Consider the following 18,150-nt stretch of genomic DNA (forward strand, 5'->3'; position numbering starts at 1 on the left):
ACCCTGCTTTAAACCTTTATTTGTGACTACCGGTTCCGTGCACTTTTGGTCCTCCCAGGTAATTTGCACCTCGCTCTCATTGTAAATTCCCTGCAACAGCTGTATAAAGTCCTGGCCTAATCCCTCCCGCTCAAGTATGCTCCATAGAATTTCTCTATCTACGTTGTCGTAGGCTCCCTTTATATCGAGAAATGCTATCCATAGTGGTCGATCCTGAACCATTGACACCTCGTGCATTGGGTTAGGACAAATAAATTGTCCTCTAAGCGTCTGTCTCGTCTGAAACCAGTTTGTAGTTCTCCCATTATGCAGTTCCCCTCTATCCACGCCTGTAGTTCTGCTTTTATAGCTTGCATTGCCAGCCTGTATGCCACTGAGGTAACTGTAATAGGCCTGTACGAATTGGCATCAGCCCTGTCTCCTTTACCTTTATATATCATCTTCATCCTGCTCTTACGCCAATTGTCCGGTACTTGCTTAGTTTTTATCACTTTTTCGATTGCTCGAATCATTTGTGCCTTGCTTTTTGGGCCTAGTAGGTTGACCAGCCGAATAGGAATTTCATCCGTCCCTGTTGCTGTATTTGCTGGAACATTTTCTTCGGCTTTTTACCAGTTTAGATTCTCCAACTTTAGCTCTCTATCTGTACTCACTTCGCTTGCCCCACTCCCTGAATGCTGTAGCCCTCTCTCCGTTCTTCTGAACTTCTCTTGTATCATTGAGCGTATGTGAAATACCGCTTCTTCCCCTTTTAGTACCTGGCCTTCGCCGTTTATGACATGACGTTGTACTTCTTCGGTCTTTTTCCTTAGTTCCTTTACATGATTCCAAAACTTTCTCGGCGCGCCTTTATCCTTTGCCCGTATATTCGAGACCCATCGCTCACTTTCTCGTTTAATACCCCTGCTACACTGGGGTCTAAATGTCATTTGAACCAAATGTCATTTGACTCAAATGGGTTGCTTCAAATGCCATTCAGAATCTGCCGTGCTACACTACAATTTTGATGGCATTTAAAAGCTTTTACAACTGTTCGCTGGGCTGTAGTGGCATTGTTGTTGCCCCGTTCCGTTTTCGTACACTAATACAACAATCAAACTTAGGAGCAGTCCGAGGCAGTAAAATGATATAAAATTAGAAGAGACACCAGTTTTGACTCTAAATATGGCTGTCTTGCGTTGTTTTTGTTTGTGTTTTTTGCAACTGACCCACTGGTTTTGAGAGTATGAAAATTAAATATGTTGATTTCGTATTTTAAGTAAATAAACAGTGAACAAAGCTTCACAAACAACAATATTTTGTTTGTTTTATGTACGGAAGTATTATATTTTTTATTGCCGATTGAAGACGCTGCGTCCGAGAGTGCTGGAAATGGCATTTGAAATCTTAAATGTCTCTCTCGGTGCTCATTTGGCTCAAATGTCATTTGAGCCAAATGGCATTTAAAAACCTAGTGTAGCAGCACAACTTGGCATTTGAGCCAAATGACATTTGGTTCAAATGACATTTAGACCCCAGTGTAGCAGGGGTATAAGTTTTTGCTGTACAAGTTTTTGTACTTCCAGCTTCTTAAAGCGATACCAATTCCACCTCAAAGTATTTCCTCTGTTTGCATTCCCACTCGCTTGGCCTCCCTGTGCTCTCTCGAGGCTTGCTGCCGTTCTGTTATAGCTTCCTTGATTTCCTTGTTCCACCAGCTTCTAGGTTTTCTTTTTCCTTTCCAGTAGTTGCGTTCTTTCGCGTTCCTTATCTTTCCTTGAATGAAACCAATCAGTTCGCTGTATTCCCAATCTTTCGTAGGTTGTCTCTCGATTTCCGTCTCCAGGCTTTCCGCAATATTAGCCATTTGCTGATCGTTTAATTTCAAGTCGTGTACCACCGTTTTCTGGTTTTGACCTTCTATTTTTCCAAAAGTCAATGTTATCCGTTTATGGTCACTTCCTAAGCTGTGGGCACCTATTTCATCTATTTCCGTTAGAGTCAACCTTTCATACACTCCTTCTGAAAGGAGGCTGTAGTCTATACTGGACTGCTTTTCCCCTCGTTCCCAAGTAATTTGTCCCTCACATTTATTCTCTCTGTTTACAACAATGAGATTATGCTCTTCACACATATCTAGTACGAGTTTGCCGTTGCGGTCTGTGTATCCGTCCAGGTCCTCAATGTGGGCATTCATGTCTCCCACTAGAATCACTTCTCCCGATTGTCTTAACTAACCGAGGTCCCGCTTAATGCATCCTACCAGTTTTTCATTCTTTTCGCTTACCTCCATGTTATCACCTGACCACAGATAGGCGACTCCCAACAGCGTTTCTCTTCCCGCTATCGTGCCCTTAACACATATGTTCTTCGCAGTTTTCGTTTACTCTGTGCCAATTGGCTCCCTGTTGAATAAGCATGCCGACCTCTCCCCCCCTTCTAGTACCTACCGTTCTGTTACAGCCTTGTCATATATATTCATGCATTGCTGGGGGTTCTTCTAAATCTCGAAGAAAAGTTTCTGTAAAGGCATATACTTCAGTTTTTTCTTTTTCTAGTTGACCGCGAATTACCTCTAACCATTTTTCCCGTGATCTGCCACCGTGCATGTTTATGTAGTTAATTTTAGTCACCCCATGCTTTTTCTTTCGGTAAATTCTTTTCCGGTGTTTGGGATAAGAGTCGGTCACCGGGGGGACGTCGCTTGCCTCCTCGCTCGCCTGCATTGCTACCTCATGCCCCTTTCTAAGCTTTTGTGCTCCCTGTGTGCTAACTTTGGTACTTTCCTTTGCGCTGTACATTCGACTTCGATCGCAATCGCTTGTCCCTGCCGCATTTTCACTATGCCTGTTATTTAGTCCAGCTTCCGAGATGCCCTTGGCCCCCCTAAAAAAGCTACCGCCCGAGCAGCTAGTCGCCTCCCCACCGGCTCCGCTACGCCCTCAGTGAAATGTACTCCGTCCCTAACAAACGACCGGCCCCGGCCCGCACGGTGCACTTCTCGGTTGAGTTGAACGGCGCCAGCAGCGCCACCTGTCCCACGTTCGGGCCCGTATTGGGTTTCGAGAGACAGGCATTCTGGCAGTTTCCACTACAATTTCGAGTAAGTGAGCAATTTAAATGCTATAATTCATACCCACGACACCATCCTCGAATTCAATATAGTAATTAGGCGAGAGTGCTGGATAGTCACGTGACTGTTTTATTGCGCAGTTATTAGGTCGTCTGCTTAAACTGGTCACGTAACCTAGTTCGTCTAAACTTAGATGAAAATACACTGCGCCCGGATTTGCAGTGGCTGCCAACTAAATTTCAAAGCGCTGGCATGTGTTCTGCACTGCGTGAGTCCTGGATTATATTGGTTGGCACCTGGATTATATTCACTGGCGCTGGGATTATATTCACTGGCGTTTGGATTATATTGAGCGGGAAATCCTGTAGTATTCTCAGCAGCTTACCTAATTGGAACTAAAGAGAAAGAAGTTAGTTACACTGCCGGCTGGTTCGTCTTCATCTCTCTCCCCCTCTTTCCATCTGAACATGTCGCGGGTTTTCAGCTTCCAATTTGAGGCTCGGGCCACCTCTGTATTCATGGTGCTGTCACCAGCGTACGCCTATTCAGAACAGGGCTTTCAGGGACTGTTTTAAACACAAGGCTAAAGACGAGGTTAAAGATAGCTATATTCCCCTCCGGCTCTTTGACCTTTTTCCCTTCAAATCGATCTCGGTTCTACTTATTCTACCATTTCAAGGCATTTTTTGTGTCGGAGGAGGGAACTTGGATGGTTCTAGGTGTACCGCCGGACTCGCTGCACATTGTTCTGGTTGCCACAAGATGTATATTTCACAATAGCAATGCAAATACACTGAACACAACAAAGGGATATTGCGCGCGGGGTTATGGTTGATGGCATTCAGAGGGCTTTGGACCGCGCGGCGGCGCTACCTGCACGGCGGCGACGACGCCATATTTGAGGTTGCACTCCGCCGCGCGGGCAGCGCATTTCCCGACGCGAAACGTGGTTTGCGGCGTGGTGCTGGCAAGAACGTTCGTGTGGACGGCGTTTTTTCTGCCTAATTCGTTGGTTTGAGAGTGCCTTGTCGTAACGGGTAGTCAGCATTGTTTTCGCTGCGAAATTCCGCATGCGCTGTTCACGTCTACTACAACCGCAGACTCGAAGCAGGCCGAACGACGAAAGCAATTAAGCGCGACGGTTGTTTTTCCCCCTTTCGCCGTTTCTAAGCGACGGCTATGGCAATGCTTCAAGACGGTCTGTCTTCATTCAACGAATTCCTCGAAGAAGTTACCGATAATATGGCTAATCGGTACCGAATCTGTTGGAGCCCGTTTTATTCAGGTGGGCCCCGGGACGATGGGCGTCGGAGCTTTCACCTCGCACCTCGTCAGATGTTTGAAACATTACGTGGTGCAGGTAGCGCCGCCGAGCGGTACAAAGCCCTGTGAATACACCCTATACAAAAACGTGGAATATATATGCTTGCAAGCTATCAATTAACACACAAAAAATAAAACAAGTAATGCACTATAAATAAACAGCCGTAATGCACTCTTCACAGTAACGCGACCGTCCGCCGTACCCAAGCAACCACCGGACGCCCTTCGGCCAGCCACTGTACGTCCATTCCGGCTCTAGCGGACGTCCGTATGACGTCCGTTTTAGTTTCGATGGACGTACCATGTGCGTCCGTGGAACGTCCGGATTTAACACTTCCTATGTCCTGTCGGACGTCCGAAATCGGGTGGATTTTGGATGTTCAGTAAAAATTTCCAGAATCGCATAACGAGACGTTCCTACAATGAATACTGCAGTGCACGAGGCCAACACACTACCGGGCAGACAGGCATACATGAACACAGTGAACTTGCTTCACATGATTCATTAGCGGTTCTCCATTTTTATATATCCTCCTACAAAGAGATAACCATTGGATACGGTGAGCTGCTTCAAAAAAGTAAAAAAAAAATAGTCTTAATATGCAGATGAAATTTGCACTATAGAAGTCAGGATGTTGACGAAAAATATATTTTTAATTGAAAAGTAAAGTAGCTTTTCGTTTTTGCTTTTATATTCAATTTAAGCCGGTATTCGATGCTTCGTAGTAACTTTGTACGTCCATTGGCGGATGTCATTCGCACTTGTACATCCGTGTCTGGGTGTCCGCTGTACGTCCTGAACTGTACATCCAAACATGGATGTGCAGTTGCCGTCCAAGCTGGGCATTGGCTGTTCAGCTGTATTTCGGACGTCCGACGGACGTCCGTGGTTGCTAGGGTAGTGAGATAGAACCACCAACAACAGCCTCTAGGGCTCGACAGAAACGTGAAAAAGGGAAGAATGAAGGGGTTCGCGTGGAAGAGGGCCATATTTTGCTGTTAGCCACACTCACAAAATGCCCTCTGCCCACGCACGACATTCATCCAGCTTAACCACATTTCACCCATTACGCGGCCGCATCGCATTCTCCAGTCACCTTGCAGGAGTCTTGAATGTCTGCGCACGGCTGCTCGATCTCCCCGTTTTTAGGAGATGGAGTGGTCATGGTCTGCCACTACCATTTGTACGTTGTTCTGCTTAAGCGTATAAAAAGATCGTCTGTTACCTTTCGGGCCTTCATCGTACCAGTCTTGAGCCATCAATGGCCGGTGGTTCCTCTTTTTTTCGCAGCGAGTTAGTGCAGACCACTCCTTGACCACTTCGATCTCCTCTGCTGAGAACGACTCGGCCGGCCAATTATTTTCCGTGTGGCGACATGTCACACATAAAGGGACAGGACGCACGCCTTTGGCGTCCCGTGCGCTGAGCTTACGCGTAGGTGTCATCGCTTTTGGGGCTGCACCCCTCCGCAATCATCCTGACTCGGGCCCTTCGTTTTGTGTAAGCATCATGCGTGGTGCAGACATTGAGTCGTGAATGTTTCTAATAGCGGCACTTTCGATTTCGAAGGATATGCAGCTTTGTTCACAGGTGACGTACCAGGCATACAAGGCAGCACGGCGCCGGGCGGAAACATTTGGAGGGGGGGGGGGGCTGAAGCCCGGTCAGCCCCCCCCCCTGGCTACGCCACTGGGTGTGTGGTGCCTATGCCTCGCGCCAGGCTATCACCCCACTTTCTTAATCCACCCCTTTTACCATCCCACATTCCGTACTCATGGGTAAGCTGGGCCGTTCCTCCGCCTGATCTTCACTTCATCCTTTGGCCTCGCCTCGCCCGCCACATTGCCCACGTGCGGGAATACACGCCTGAACGCATTCTATGCCCACCAGAGCCCCGTTTCTCAGCAGCGCGGACATGGGCCGCCTTAAATAAGGTTTGATCTCTCTCTTTCTCAAACCACCTATTCAAACTGCAAACAAAAAGGACGCTGCCATTTATTTTTCACACCTCGCCATATCTACGTCTCAGATGATAAGCAGCGGTTAGATGGTACCTTGTCATTTGCTCGCATTTGCAATTTGCTCGCCTTTGTCATTTGCTCACCTTGCCTTTGCAATCCCCTTGATCACTTGCGCGTCTGCACGAAACTAAGCTCCATGAGGTCATTAATTAATAATTACTAAGTAATGTGGGTACCCCAAGGGCCCGTCACTGGCATTAAATAGGTGGAGAGGGCGGATACAGCTGAACACAGAACAGTGTAAGTTACAAAGTCTCCCTCACTCTGCCTTATAGCAGGGCATAATACGTGAACGTATCGACCACGTTAATGGTGTCACAGGGGAACGATTTGGATGCTAAGAGAAGCATACGGTGCATGCATAACTGTAGAGTAAACAATCGGCAGATAGGCATGCTCAAATAAAATCTTTACCAAACTTTCTGTTCGCCACAAAAGACAACCCAAGTCTGCTTCGCCACTCCTCTGGCATGACGCGCTACATTAGTCTGGACTAGAGTTCCTGTATATCGCGTAACGGAAGAGTTGCGCGTCTGACTGCCACATGTCGCCGGTTCCAGTTAGACCGGAAAGCCCGCTTTCAGGGCTGCGCACAAGACCCCGCGTTCAGTCAGTTCTGCTCAACTGAGCATCGGCGGTTGTGGAAGCGGCCGCAGCGGCGGCGGCTCAGCTGATAAGCAGCCGAGAATCGTGCGCCAGTTTTAAATACAGAGCATTTGTATAACTCACGATGTCACCCGTGCGTCGGCGTCCGCAGCAGCCAGCCTCCCCCTACACTATCAAAAGAAATAACAGTTACCGGCGCCTGGTTTCGATCCAACGACCCTGCGGGCGGAACGCGAGGTACATGGTGCTCTTCCCACTGCGCCACAAAACCGACACAGAATGAAAGGCTACGAACGCGCCTTATATCCTTGACTCATTCAAACTACGTCGTCAGCGGCGTGCGTTGGCGACTCAGCGGCGTGCTAGCGGCGTGATAGCTGCGTGGTGTACACGTGATAGCACCAACCCCCCAAACACTAAACGTTAACGCAATACACCCACCCCTATGCGACGCGTTTACTCGAGTCCCTCTCGCGGGGAGATGGGCCCATTTTTTTGTCTGGCCGCTCCTCGCCACCCCTCCACGACCTGGAGCTCAAGATGGCGGATGGATGCGCAACTCTGCTCCCCTAGTCTGCACCGCTGGACAGGGCAGTGTTGCGGGCGACCAGCACGGCTGTCGCACGAGCAGGCGCACTCCGAGCAACGGAGGAAAGAGTGCGCCGCATGACCGCAACCAGCTGGAGGGGCGGGCTGTCAGACAAGGAGCCTCCGACTGAGGGCCCCACTTCTGACAGAAAAATTGATTGACCGATTGATTGTGCGGTTTAACGCGCCGACGCAACGCAGGCGATAGGGTGCGCCGTAGTGGGGGGATCGATTAATTCTGACCATCTGTGGATCTTTAACGTGCGCCGAAATCTGACAGAAAAATACTCTGATGATATTTATTCGCTCTTTCGCTCCCTTCGCGCGGAGGCTGCGAACGGCATGCAGGTGGTATAAATTGGTGCCGCTTAGCGTTATTAGTGAACCTTTACAAGTTATCTTTCAACGTAAGAAAACATAACAGCCATCGGGAGATGCCCTCCGGAAATCCACTTGGTCTTTCATTTATCTCGAACAGATTCGTTTTGTCAGACTAGATGAGCGATAACTCACGTTGGGTATTTTTAACGGGCTTATGTAGATACGGGCGTCGCATCCCCTGGTAAACGCTGTAATGGATCTTTTGTAGTTATTTCTCATCAAAACAGATAGCTGGCGAGTTGGTTTAAGTGCTTGTTCACTACGGGCGCAAAAAGACGCAGACGAGAAGACGCAGGTGAATGCAACCAGGGCGCCCTGTTTGTGTTTACCCCCGTCTTTTCGTCCGCGTCTTTTTGTGCCTAGCGAACATGGGCTATTGCCCGTCGGAATTTATTCCTGTTCACCACCTGTAAGCGCAGCAGCCCGCTTAGTTTTGGTCACTTCTCCTTGCTGTTACGTGCCGTTGCAGTGTGTGACTATCACCATCGTCATCACAATAAAAGCCAGAAGAGAAACGACGCGCGTGTCACAGCAGCCTTCGAGTAACGCGGCCCTGCAGCCCGGGACCTGTCCGCGACGCTAGCACCGGCTTCCGGCAGCCAGCGTGCAGTTCACGACGCTCCCTCTAGGCTGCCACTTCGAGCACCCCTTCGGACGCCATGCCCGGCACCGCCTCCTCGAGCGACAAGCTGGGTGCGTTGTTCGGCGTCCCTGCGGGCGCGTTTCCCTCGGGGTCAAGTACAGGTTTCTCATTTCTCATCCACCCCGAGAGAAATCTGCACTCTTGCTAGCTAATTCCTGCTACCTTTGAACAAGTCGTACTGGCTGCGCGCCACGAAAGGAGAAATGCACATATTTTGTACACTTGCACCTTTTTTGCTGCTTTCACGTCAGCAGCGCTCGGCTGAACATCGTCTAAAAATACATGCTGCCGAAAGGTGCAAGGCAATCTCGTGCACTGAGGCTTAGCAGAGGCGCATGGGCAATGTGTGTACGCGACATTCCTGCTTTACTGCCAAATCTGAGTTGTGGATGGATGAATGTAGAGGGGCGCTAATAAAACGCTTTGTTGCAATAAAAAGCCAGCCGTTTAGCTATAATCGCTCACGTACTGTGACCTAGCTGGTGCTCGCACTCTTGCCGAGTTCATGGCCGGCCGCTACCGTGGCATGCTGCTTGCACCCATCCCACACCTGGGTGTGGAAAACTTCAGATAAGACATTACTTGGCAGCAATACGAAGTGCTAGCGTTGGGTGCCGATCATGCGCATGCTCTTTGCCTTTGCAGGCTTGGACACGCGGAAGGCGTCGGCGAAAGTCCTTGTCACGCTTTATCCGAGGGTAAGTGCGAACGTCGCTAATGGCACCTTGACTTCAGCGTATCCCGCCGAACGGCCGACAGGAAACATTACTTTCTCCGGACAACGCCGCCTGTATAATCCTTGCCTAACGCGTGAGCGAAAAATGGCCAAACAGCCACCGAGGTAAATGTAACTGGTAGGGAAGCTTCCATAGAAGCCCATACATTCAGAAAATGGCGGCTCTCAAGCTGCTCATGGGGCTTAGCGCCATAGGAGGGTACACTTCCGGCGGAACAAAAAATAAACCGGATGTGACGCAACATCCGGTCAAAAAGTGACGTCATTTTGGTACCATTAGCGAGAAAATTCGACTTCAAAATATCTTTAGCATGCCTCTGATCGCTGAGGGCTCATGTCATTGCTATTTGACGCAAGTTGGCGAGTCCTTGGCGTGTGTGCTTCAAGTCAACGCCAGCCTGACTAGTACAGACTCGCAACTACAGAAACTTACTTGAGCATACTGTCGTATGAATCGCCTCGGTGTTTATAAAAACATATTGCATTTTCTCTGAAACTTTATTCTGTATTCATGCCTTCCACTGCTATACAAAAGCAATCGGTTGTTTATTTTGATCGCAGTGGGTGGCAAACCGGGAACAGAGCATGTACCCCCCCCCCCCCCCCCCCCGACCGGAATTTTTTTCTGCCATGGGGTGCAGAGCACAAAATGACGCTCGACCACTCTCCGCGACCCCCCCTTCACATCAAAAACGTGCCGACTCCTCACCCCGATACAAATTTCTACCAACGCCACTACTCGGCTGTTTAATTGCGTCGCACATACGCTGGTTGCGTGCGTGCCTTAGATCAAGGTTATATAATGCTTGCTCGGTTTGTGTGGTTCAGTTCTAAGAGAAGAAAAAATACCGCATAGTCACGCATAGTCAAGACATTTGAATTTTATTCCAGCATAAACATAAAACAGCTTTACCACACCGCAAAATCAGCACGTATACAATAAGTACAAAATGCTGGTGGGCACTACATTCATTATGACTTTCCTTACGAGCCGAAAAATTGGCTTTACCCGTAACACGTAGCATTACAAGCAATGAAAGCCTCAACAGCAGAACTACTTCCAAACAAGAGAAAAGAACTAGGCACTGCATCTTGACGCAGAAAACCGGGCCAGGAATGCCGATTCACGAAAGTGCAGCGATAACACATCTAAGCTGTCCCGGCGTCTTATCAAGTAGCACAGAGCTTCCCCCAGGATTCACGCCGGTAATTTCATGGTTGCATTGTTTAGGCAAGTGTCGCAACAGATAAGTAAAAAGAAAAAAATGAACCAATGCAAAAGAAAGCCACGGCAGTATGTAAAAACACATAGAAGGAAAGATCTGGCAGCAGCGCAGCACGGAGCAGCACAAGACAGTACTGCGATGGAAATATGCTGGCGTATACAAGTGCGGGAAGCAACGATCACTACAAGCGTTGTAATGCAATAGAGAATGCAGTGAGATAGACAATTAAAGCGAATCGTTTGAATCCAAGGGTGAACACTCTGAGAAGTCGTAGAGTAGTTGACACCACTTGCTCCGAGCCAACCTGAGGTGAAATCAAGAGATAACTATTACATAACAAAGCTTTAGACCCATTATTTTTCGAAGCACCACCACGTCCCCTAACACAACGCCAGTGCACGTATTAACAGTACTACATTTTCGCGTTACCTGTGGAAATGAGAGGAAAATGGTGCAGTGAAACGCTAGGCGTACGGGAGTTACTGTTGCAACCTTGTACAGCACATCGTTCCCGTAGGTACTGAGGAAAGCGCTCCACTCCAACCGTTGGCAGCATCGCAAGTGTTCGCCACTCGCGAGCAGTCAAGGGAGCAGTGGCGTAAAGCGTCCCATCCGCCGGGGCGCGTCACATACCGCATGAGTGCCCGAACTAAGCGTCCCTACCGCTCCCATTGTAAGGCGGGCGACGCGTCAGGCAGTGTTTATACAGGCGGCGTTGCTCCGGAACACTACTTCACTCTGTCGCCCAGCATGCCTTTGCTGCATGCTAATGTGAGAGCGTCACCACGGGGCGCGCGCTCACACACACGCACGCACGCACACAAAACAGCGACAAGTGCATTAATGTATGCCTCCAGAAAATGTGAGTGCGCTAGCTTCAGCAATTCACTTTGAAAGCATTCCTTTTGAGTGTTAAAATGTAGTTACTTCATTCACGGTTAATTCAGGAAAGAATGGTCACCTCCATTCCACTTTCATGATTTTTTATTTGTACCCGCCATTCTCGCCTTACGTTGCAGCCACAAGTTTGTTACAGGCCACTTTATTGCACCCCGCAATACAGCTACAAGGTCATATTTAGGGCTCTATAGCGAAAAATATGCAAAATAGTATATGATTTTCATGCATGTGAGAAAACAACTCTGGCTTCAATTTGTGAAAGTTTGAAAAAAGAAATCGAAGAAGGCCTTATTTTATATTTGTTTTCGAATTAGACCAAAATATGCAATTGACCTGCAATGCAGCTCATTTTTTCATAAGGAACCATTTGTTCCCCTTAAACTAATATTGGCATGAAGAATGAAAAAAAGGATGGCGAAAAAAAAATTAACCCCATAGCGTGTACAGATGCAGATAAACAGGTTTTCAACTTCCACATTTTGAAAATTTCTGAAAGTATGTGAAGTTCGGGATTTTTATGAAAAAGAATATTACTTGAAAACTAAAAATTAGCATGTCCACTCCTTTGGAAATATGCAAAGTCTTCGCAGAAAATAAGCCTCCGGGCAATGGCTGCAATAGTTGTGCTCAACTGTAAAAGTTTCGAATTTTGCGCGACTCGTACAACGTGCCTACCGCCCGAACCGGCTGTGGGATCTTTTTTTAAGGTAGTCAAATTTGTTTCCTGCAAACTAACTTTAGATATGTTTTTTCCTGTGCACAAGTTCTAATATTGAAATTTAGTCAAAATTAAAGACGACGAACAGACACGGCTGTCCCGTCTCTCGTGAAAACACGATGCTGCCTAATACGCTGTTTGTATCGTTATCGTGCATGGGAGATGCGAACAAATGTTTTTCTGAAAGTTGCTTGACGTTGTGCACAAAAGGAACCATTCCCCTCCCGCCTGCCTTGCTTCCTGGGCGATGCGAAAAGGACCGCTTGGCCAGGTCGGAGCGCGCGGCGTCATTGCTACCGCCTTCGCGACAAAGAGCTGTATCGCACGGGTGATTTCGGGGATCGACCAACTGAGCTCTGCGCCCGCTATGCATCCGGGGCAGATACCCAAGACGGCCACGGTGCTGCTCGAGTTCTTCATCAAGCGCGAGAGCAGGGTGTCGCTGTTGCGCGAACCGCTGTCCCACTTCTGCCAAGAGGAGGTCGTACTCCATGCGCAAGATTGCCTGCTCAAGCTCAACAAGCAAGTCATCACTTACCAGGACGTCCGCGACATGGTCGAGAACTTGGTGGGCCTCCATAATATGGTACGCAGCTCAGGATATGTGCTACACTAGCCGCCTGGTATAGTTCAAATGACCTGAAATTTGCTCAGGTAAAAATTACGCACACCTCCCCTCGCGGGAACCCTGGTGTGATGCAACGCATCTCATGGGGGGTTCCATTGGCGTTTGCCATCGTATTGATTACGTTTATAGCAGGGATTCTCACGCGAAGGGGAGGTGGGCGTAATTTTCCATTTTCACCATGCAATGCACATGCAGTACACGTATGCTCAGGTACGGTTTTTATTGCAGACGAGGATGAGTGCCTTGTGGTCCGTAAAGTGCACAGTTAGGGGCTCGAGCAATCGTCGAGTACTGCGAGAGAGCGCAAACGTAACGCGGACGACCGTCGACTGAGACCGTAGGAGTGCGGCATGCCGCTTTATATTCACAGCATCCGAAGGAGAGGAGAGCGCGGAGAGAGAGAGTACTGCACATGCGCAGCGCCACCCGCCGGCGCCTAGCAACGGAGTGAGAGCGCGCTGCGCCAACCCGCAGCTGTTTGGGAGAGAGTGTTCGCTATCGGAGAGAGGAGAGGAGGAGAGGCGCAGCTGTGCGGACAATGCCGGACAGACGCAGGGAGGACAGAGGGGTGAGCATGAGATGCGTTGAATCTAAAACATCCGCACTTTTTTCGCCGCATATTATAAAAAAAGAACAATGGTGGGACTCGGAAAAAAATGGAAGAGACCGATTGATGCGAATAGTGCGTTGAGGGTGTCCTGTAAGGACCAGCTTTTATTTCTATTAAAATGAGAAGACAAAAGAAAGGAAGAAGAAAAAATGGTGGACCCAACTCATACATGCAAAACGGCGTAACGCGAAGCTTTCACTGTGGCACAGGAGGCATGCTCACGTGAGGTCATGCAGTCGGTGCGCTAGCGCCAGTTGTTTGTAACAGCGCTGCGAGGCGACCGCGACGTTTCCACAGACCGCACGACTCTCCTCTTTATCACTCGCTAGTCAGTACGTTCCGCCATCATATTTGATCGCTGCAGGAAGCGCATAATTTGGGATGCGGCGAAGGGCACGCGAACTGAAGAAAAAGAAAAAGCTGGCGAAGCTTGCACCAAGTCACGCAAGGCAATTGAGCCATAGCGAAGCTGCAGGATGTCCTTCTACGTGAGCACTGAAGGACGCATCACCATGCGTTTGTACAAGTTTGAAATTGCGTATTTACATGTTCCGTCGTCGCTTTGCACTGTGCTAGTAGTGGGCACTGTAATATGCATCGATGTCGTCGTGTTCCTCATGCTAGCACTACATGCGCGATAGCGCTTGACGACATCTGGGGCACAACGGCGGTGCGTACGTGCACGACGCATGCGCGGCGTTCCTGGAGTCGCGTCGAGGTTCCGTGTTGCAGGTGTTGCGTCAGCTCTGGCGGTGTTGGTTGCTAGGCAACGCGCGGAGCTCCTCGGGGTTTTCGCCAGCTTCTTTTTTTTTTGCTAACTGAGCCACTGCGCGAGCGGAGGGGCTGCCGCGAAGCACGCGCTCACGAACGCTAGGCATTTTCTTTGTATTTTGAACGCGTTACGCATTAGGCTGCACACGTTAAAGGCCGCTACAACAGCTCCGTTGTTAAAACAGTCCCGATTCGGGGAAAAATACGTGTGGCTCTGGTCTTCTCGGCCCACTAGACATTCGAATTAATGAGGTGTTACGCGATGTCAGCCTCTTTCCTCGCGTCGACCTTTCCGACAGCGTTGTTTGATGTCGGGACCTGGGAAGAATGCGAGACCTACAAAATCCACGGAGGCCCATTATCTGACCAGCGATTGCCTACAGAGCCCTGTCTCGTCCCCGTCGGAAAGGTAAGCGAATGCGTGTGGCTCCCGTTGTTTTATGGCCGGTCTAAATGTATGTTGACCATATACAGAGTATCGGGAGACTAAAGATATGCAGGGGACCCAGCTAAGGCGCACGCGTGTGGCTGGCTGGATCGTAGGTTCAACGTCGCCTGGTAATATGAAGGGCACATCATCATCATCATCACCACCATATCTACGCCTGCTGCAGGGCAAAGGCCTCTCCCATTATTCTCCTATTACCCCGGTCCTGTGCTGTGACCAATATATACCCCCCGAACTTCTTGATCTCATCTGCCCATCTAACTTTCTGCCGCCCCCTGCAACGCTTGCCTTCTCTAGGGATCCACTCTGTTACCCTTAATGACCAACGGTTATCTTGCCTTCGCATTACATGCCCTGCCCACGTTCATTTTATTCTTGTTGATTTCTACTAATATATCCTGAACACGCGTTTGTCCCCTAACCCACTCCGCTCTCTTCTTGACCCTTAATGTTACACCTATCATCTTCCGCTCCATTGCCCTCTGAGTCGTTCTCAATTTAAGTTGAACCCTCTTAGTGAGCCTCCAAGTTTCTGCCCCGTAGGTGAGTACCGGTAAGATGCAGCTGTCATACACTTTCTTCTTCAGGGACAATGGTAGGCTTCCATTCATTATCTGAGAATGTCTGCAGTATGTGCACCACCCCATTCTTATCCTTCTAATTATCTCTGCCTCATGGTTGGGACCCGGGGTCACAACTTGGCCTAAGTAGATATATTCGCTTACCACTTCCACTGCCTCGCCACCTATCTCAAACTGCTGTGCTGTCCCGAGGTTATTGATCATTACTTTGGTTTTCTGCATATTAATTTTCAGGCCCACGGTTCTACTCTGTTCGCCCAGTGCGGAAAGTATGCTTTGCAATTCGTCCCCCGATTTACTTAGCAAGGCAACGTCATCAGCAAAACTGAGGTTACTGAGGTATTCTCCATTAACTCTTACTCCCACCTGTTCCTAATCCAAGGTTCTGAATACTTCTCGTAAACATGCTGTGAATAACATTGGAGAGATTGTGTATCCTTGTCTGACGCCCTTCTTTATAGGTATTTTACTGCTCTCCTTATGGAGAATGATGGTAAATGTGGACCCATTGTAGATATCCTCTAGTATTCTTATATAATGCTCATCTGCCCCCTGGTTCCGTAATGCCTGAATGACTGCTAGGGTTTCGACCGAGTCAAATGCTTTCTCATAATCTATGAAGGCTATATATAGGGCTTCAGTATACTCAGCGCACTTCTCTATCAGCTGATTGATCGTGTGAATATGATCCATTGTTGAATATACTTTACGGAACCCTGCTTGTTCTTTAGGTTGACTAAAATCTAAGGTTGCAGAAATTCTATTAGCGATTACCTAGTTAAGTACCTTGTAGATGACTGACAGTAAGCTGATCGGCCTGTAATTTTTCAAGTCTTTCATGTCACCTTTCTTATAGATTAGGATGATGTTCGCGTTCTTCCAAGATTCTGGTACACTTGCTGTCATTAGGCATTGCGTATACACGTTTGCCAGTTTTTCAAGTACAATTTCTCCGCCATCCTTCAAGAGGTCTGCTGTTATCTGATCCTCACCAGGTGCTTTGCCCCCTTTTATTTCTTTCAAAGCCTTCCTTACTTCTTTGGTCGTTACTGGTGGGATGTCTATCTCCTCTGAACTACTTTCTCGTTCAGCATTATCCTGGATGTCCCGGCTACTGTACAGATCCCTATAGAACTCTTCGGCTACTGTGACTATTTTATCCCTATTTGTGATGACATTGCCTTGCTTATCTTTAAGTGCATACATCTGATTTTTCCCCACGCCAAGACGCCTCTTTCAGGCTACCTCCGTTCTTTACAGCGTATTCGATCCTCTCCATATTATACTTCCGTATGTCAGCTGTCTTACGCCTATTGATTAACTTCGAAACCTCCGCTAGTTTGATTCTGTATTTTGGGGTGGATATCGTCATGGTTTGCCGTTTCCTAATTAGATCTTTCGTCTCCTGGGAAAGTTTGCCAGTATTCTGTCTAGCCATCGTGCCCCTGACTTCTACAGCACATTCCGTGATAATGCGTGTAAGGTTGTCGCTGGCTTCCTGCGTCGTAAGCTCGGCTTCTTCGGTAAGAGCTGAATATCGGTTCTGCAGCGCGATCCTAAATTCTTCTACTTTACGTCTTACTGTTAGCTCATTAAGCGGCTTCTTTCGTACTAGCTTGTTGCGGTCCCTCCTCAAATCTAGCCTAATCCAAGATCTTACCATGCGGTGGTCACTACACCTTACCCTTCCGAGCACTTCCACACCCTTCACAACCCCAAGGTTATCGCATAATTTCAAATCTATTTTATGGTCCCCATTCGGGCTCCTCCAGGTTCACTTACGGCTCTCCCGTTTACAGAAGGTATTCATTATGCGTAAGTTATTCCGTTCTGCAAACTCGACTAGTAGGTCCCCCCTGCTATTTCTACAGCCCAGACCATAGTTCCCAACTGCCTTGTCTCCAGCCTGATTCTTGCCTACTTTAGCATTGAAGTCCCCCATAACTACGGTATACTGTGGTTTTACTTTAGCCATTGACGATTTCACATTTTCATAGAAGCGTTCCACTACCTGGTAGTCGTGGCTGGATGTGGGTGCGTAGCCCTGTACCACCTTGAGCTTGTGCCTCTTATTGAGCCGAATTACAAGACCTGCTGACCTTTCGTTAATGCTATAGTGTTCTTCTATGTGTCCAGTTATGCTTTTTATTGGCTATATATCCCGCTCCAAGTTCTCTTCTGTCCACTAGACCACGGTAACATAGGACGTGTCAATTTTTCAGCACCGTAAAGGCTTCGCCTGTCCTCCTAACCTAACTAGGCCCTATTCCATCTCATTTAATGCCCTCTAATTCCTCGAGCAACACCTCTAGACTCGCTTCGCTAGGTAAGGTTGAACGTTGCCAGGTTCAGGTTCTATTGGCGGCCTGTCCGGATCCAGGGATTCTTAGCACCCTCTGCTTCGTCACAGGTCTGACCGCCGCCGTGGTCAGTTGCTTTGCAGCCACTGGAGACTGAGGGCCGTGGGTTAATTGGCGTATTCTTGGAAGGTTGTGGCCTTTACTACACCAGGGTGGCCAATCCTGCTCTGGTGAGGGAGTGCGTTACCGGCAATGGTCGCCGGGGTCAGGCCGCACCCAAAGCCCCATTGTGCAATTGCATCAATACGCGGATTTTTTTAAATCTGGTCCGGCACCGGGATTAGAACCACAGTCCGGCACGCGTAGCGGATGCTCTACCTCTACGCCACCGCTGCCTCTTCTATGAAGGGCACAAGTGCACTTAAATGATTATGTGGCCCTTTAGGGTGGAGGGCGTCGCTTGGTGATAGGAAGGGCTTAAGCGCGATTTCCATCCTGTTTTTTTTTCTAGAGTCGTAGCGCTTCAATCATTATGCGATCCTTTATTGTAAATTTCAATGATTGTTTTTGTTTCGCGTTGTTTGCATTATTAATGGTTATTTGGCATCCACTGGGGT

The 18,150-nt window shown here is 48.5% G+C and overlaps 1 protein-coding gene across 1 annotated transcript in view; it reads left to right on the forward strand.

Annotated features, from left to right (window-relative positions):
* The first annotated feature begins 8,390 nt into the window (after nucleotides 1–8,390).
* Nucleotides 8,391–18,150, forward strand: part of LOC144165191 (microtubule-associated serine/threonine-protein kinase 3-like) — a 156,084-nt gene continuing 146,324 nt past the window's right edge. The window contains exons 1-3 of the mRNA XM_077695303.1: nucleotides 8,391–8,665; nucleotides 9,261–9,313; nucleotides 12,578–12,781. Of these exons, the coding sequence (XP_077551429.1) occupies nucleotides 8,632–8,665; nucleotides 9,261–9,313; nucleotides 12,578–12,781 (291 nt within the window). The 5' untranslated portion in view covers nucleotides 8,391–8,631. The remainder of the gene's footprint in view (nucleotides 8,666–9,260; nucleotides 9,314–12,577; nucleotides 12,782–18,150) is intronic.

Source organism: Haemaphysalis longicornis, unplaced genomic scaffold, assembly GCF_048455015.1.
Source record: "Haemaphysalis longicornis isolate Haplotype H1 unplaced genomic scaffold, Haemaphysalis longicornis Haplotype H1 scaffold_14, whole genome shotgun sequence".
NCBI lineage: Eukaryota > Metazoa > Arthropoda > Arachnida > Ixodida > Ixodidae > Haemaphysalis > Haemaphysalis longicornis.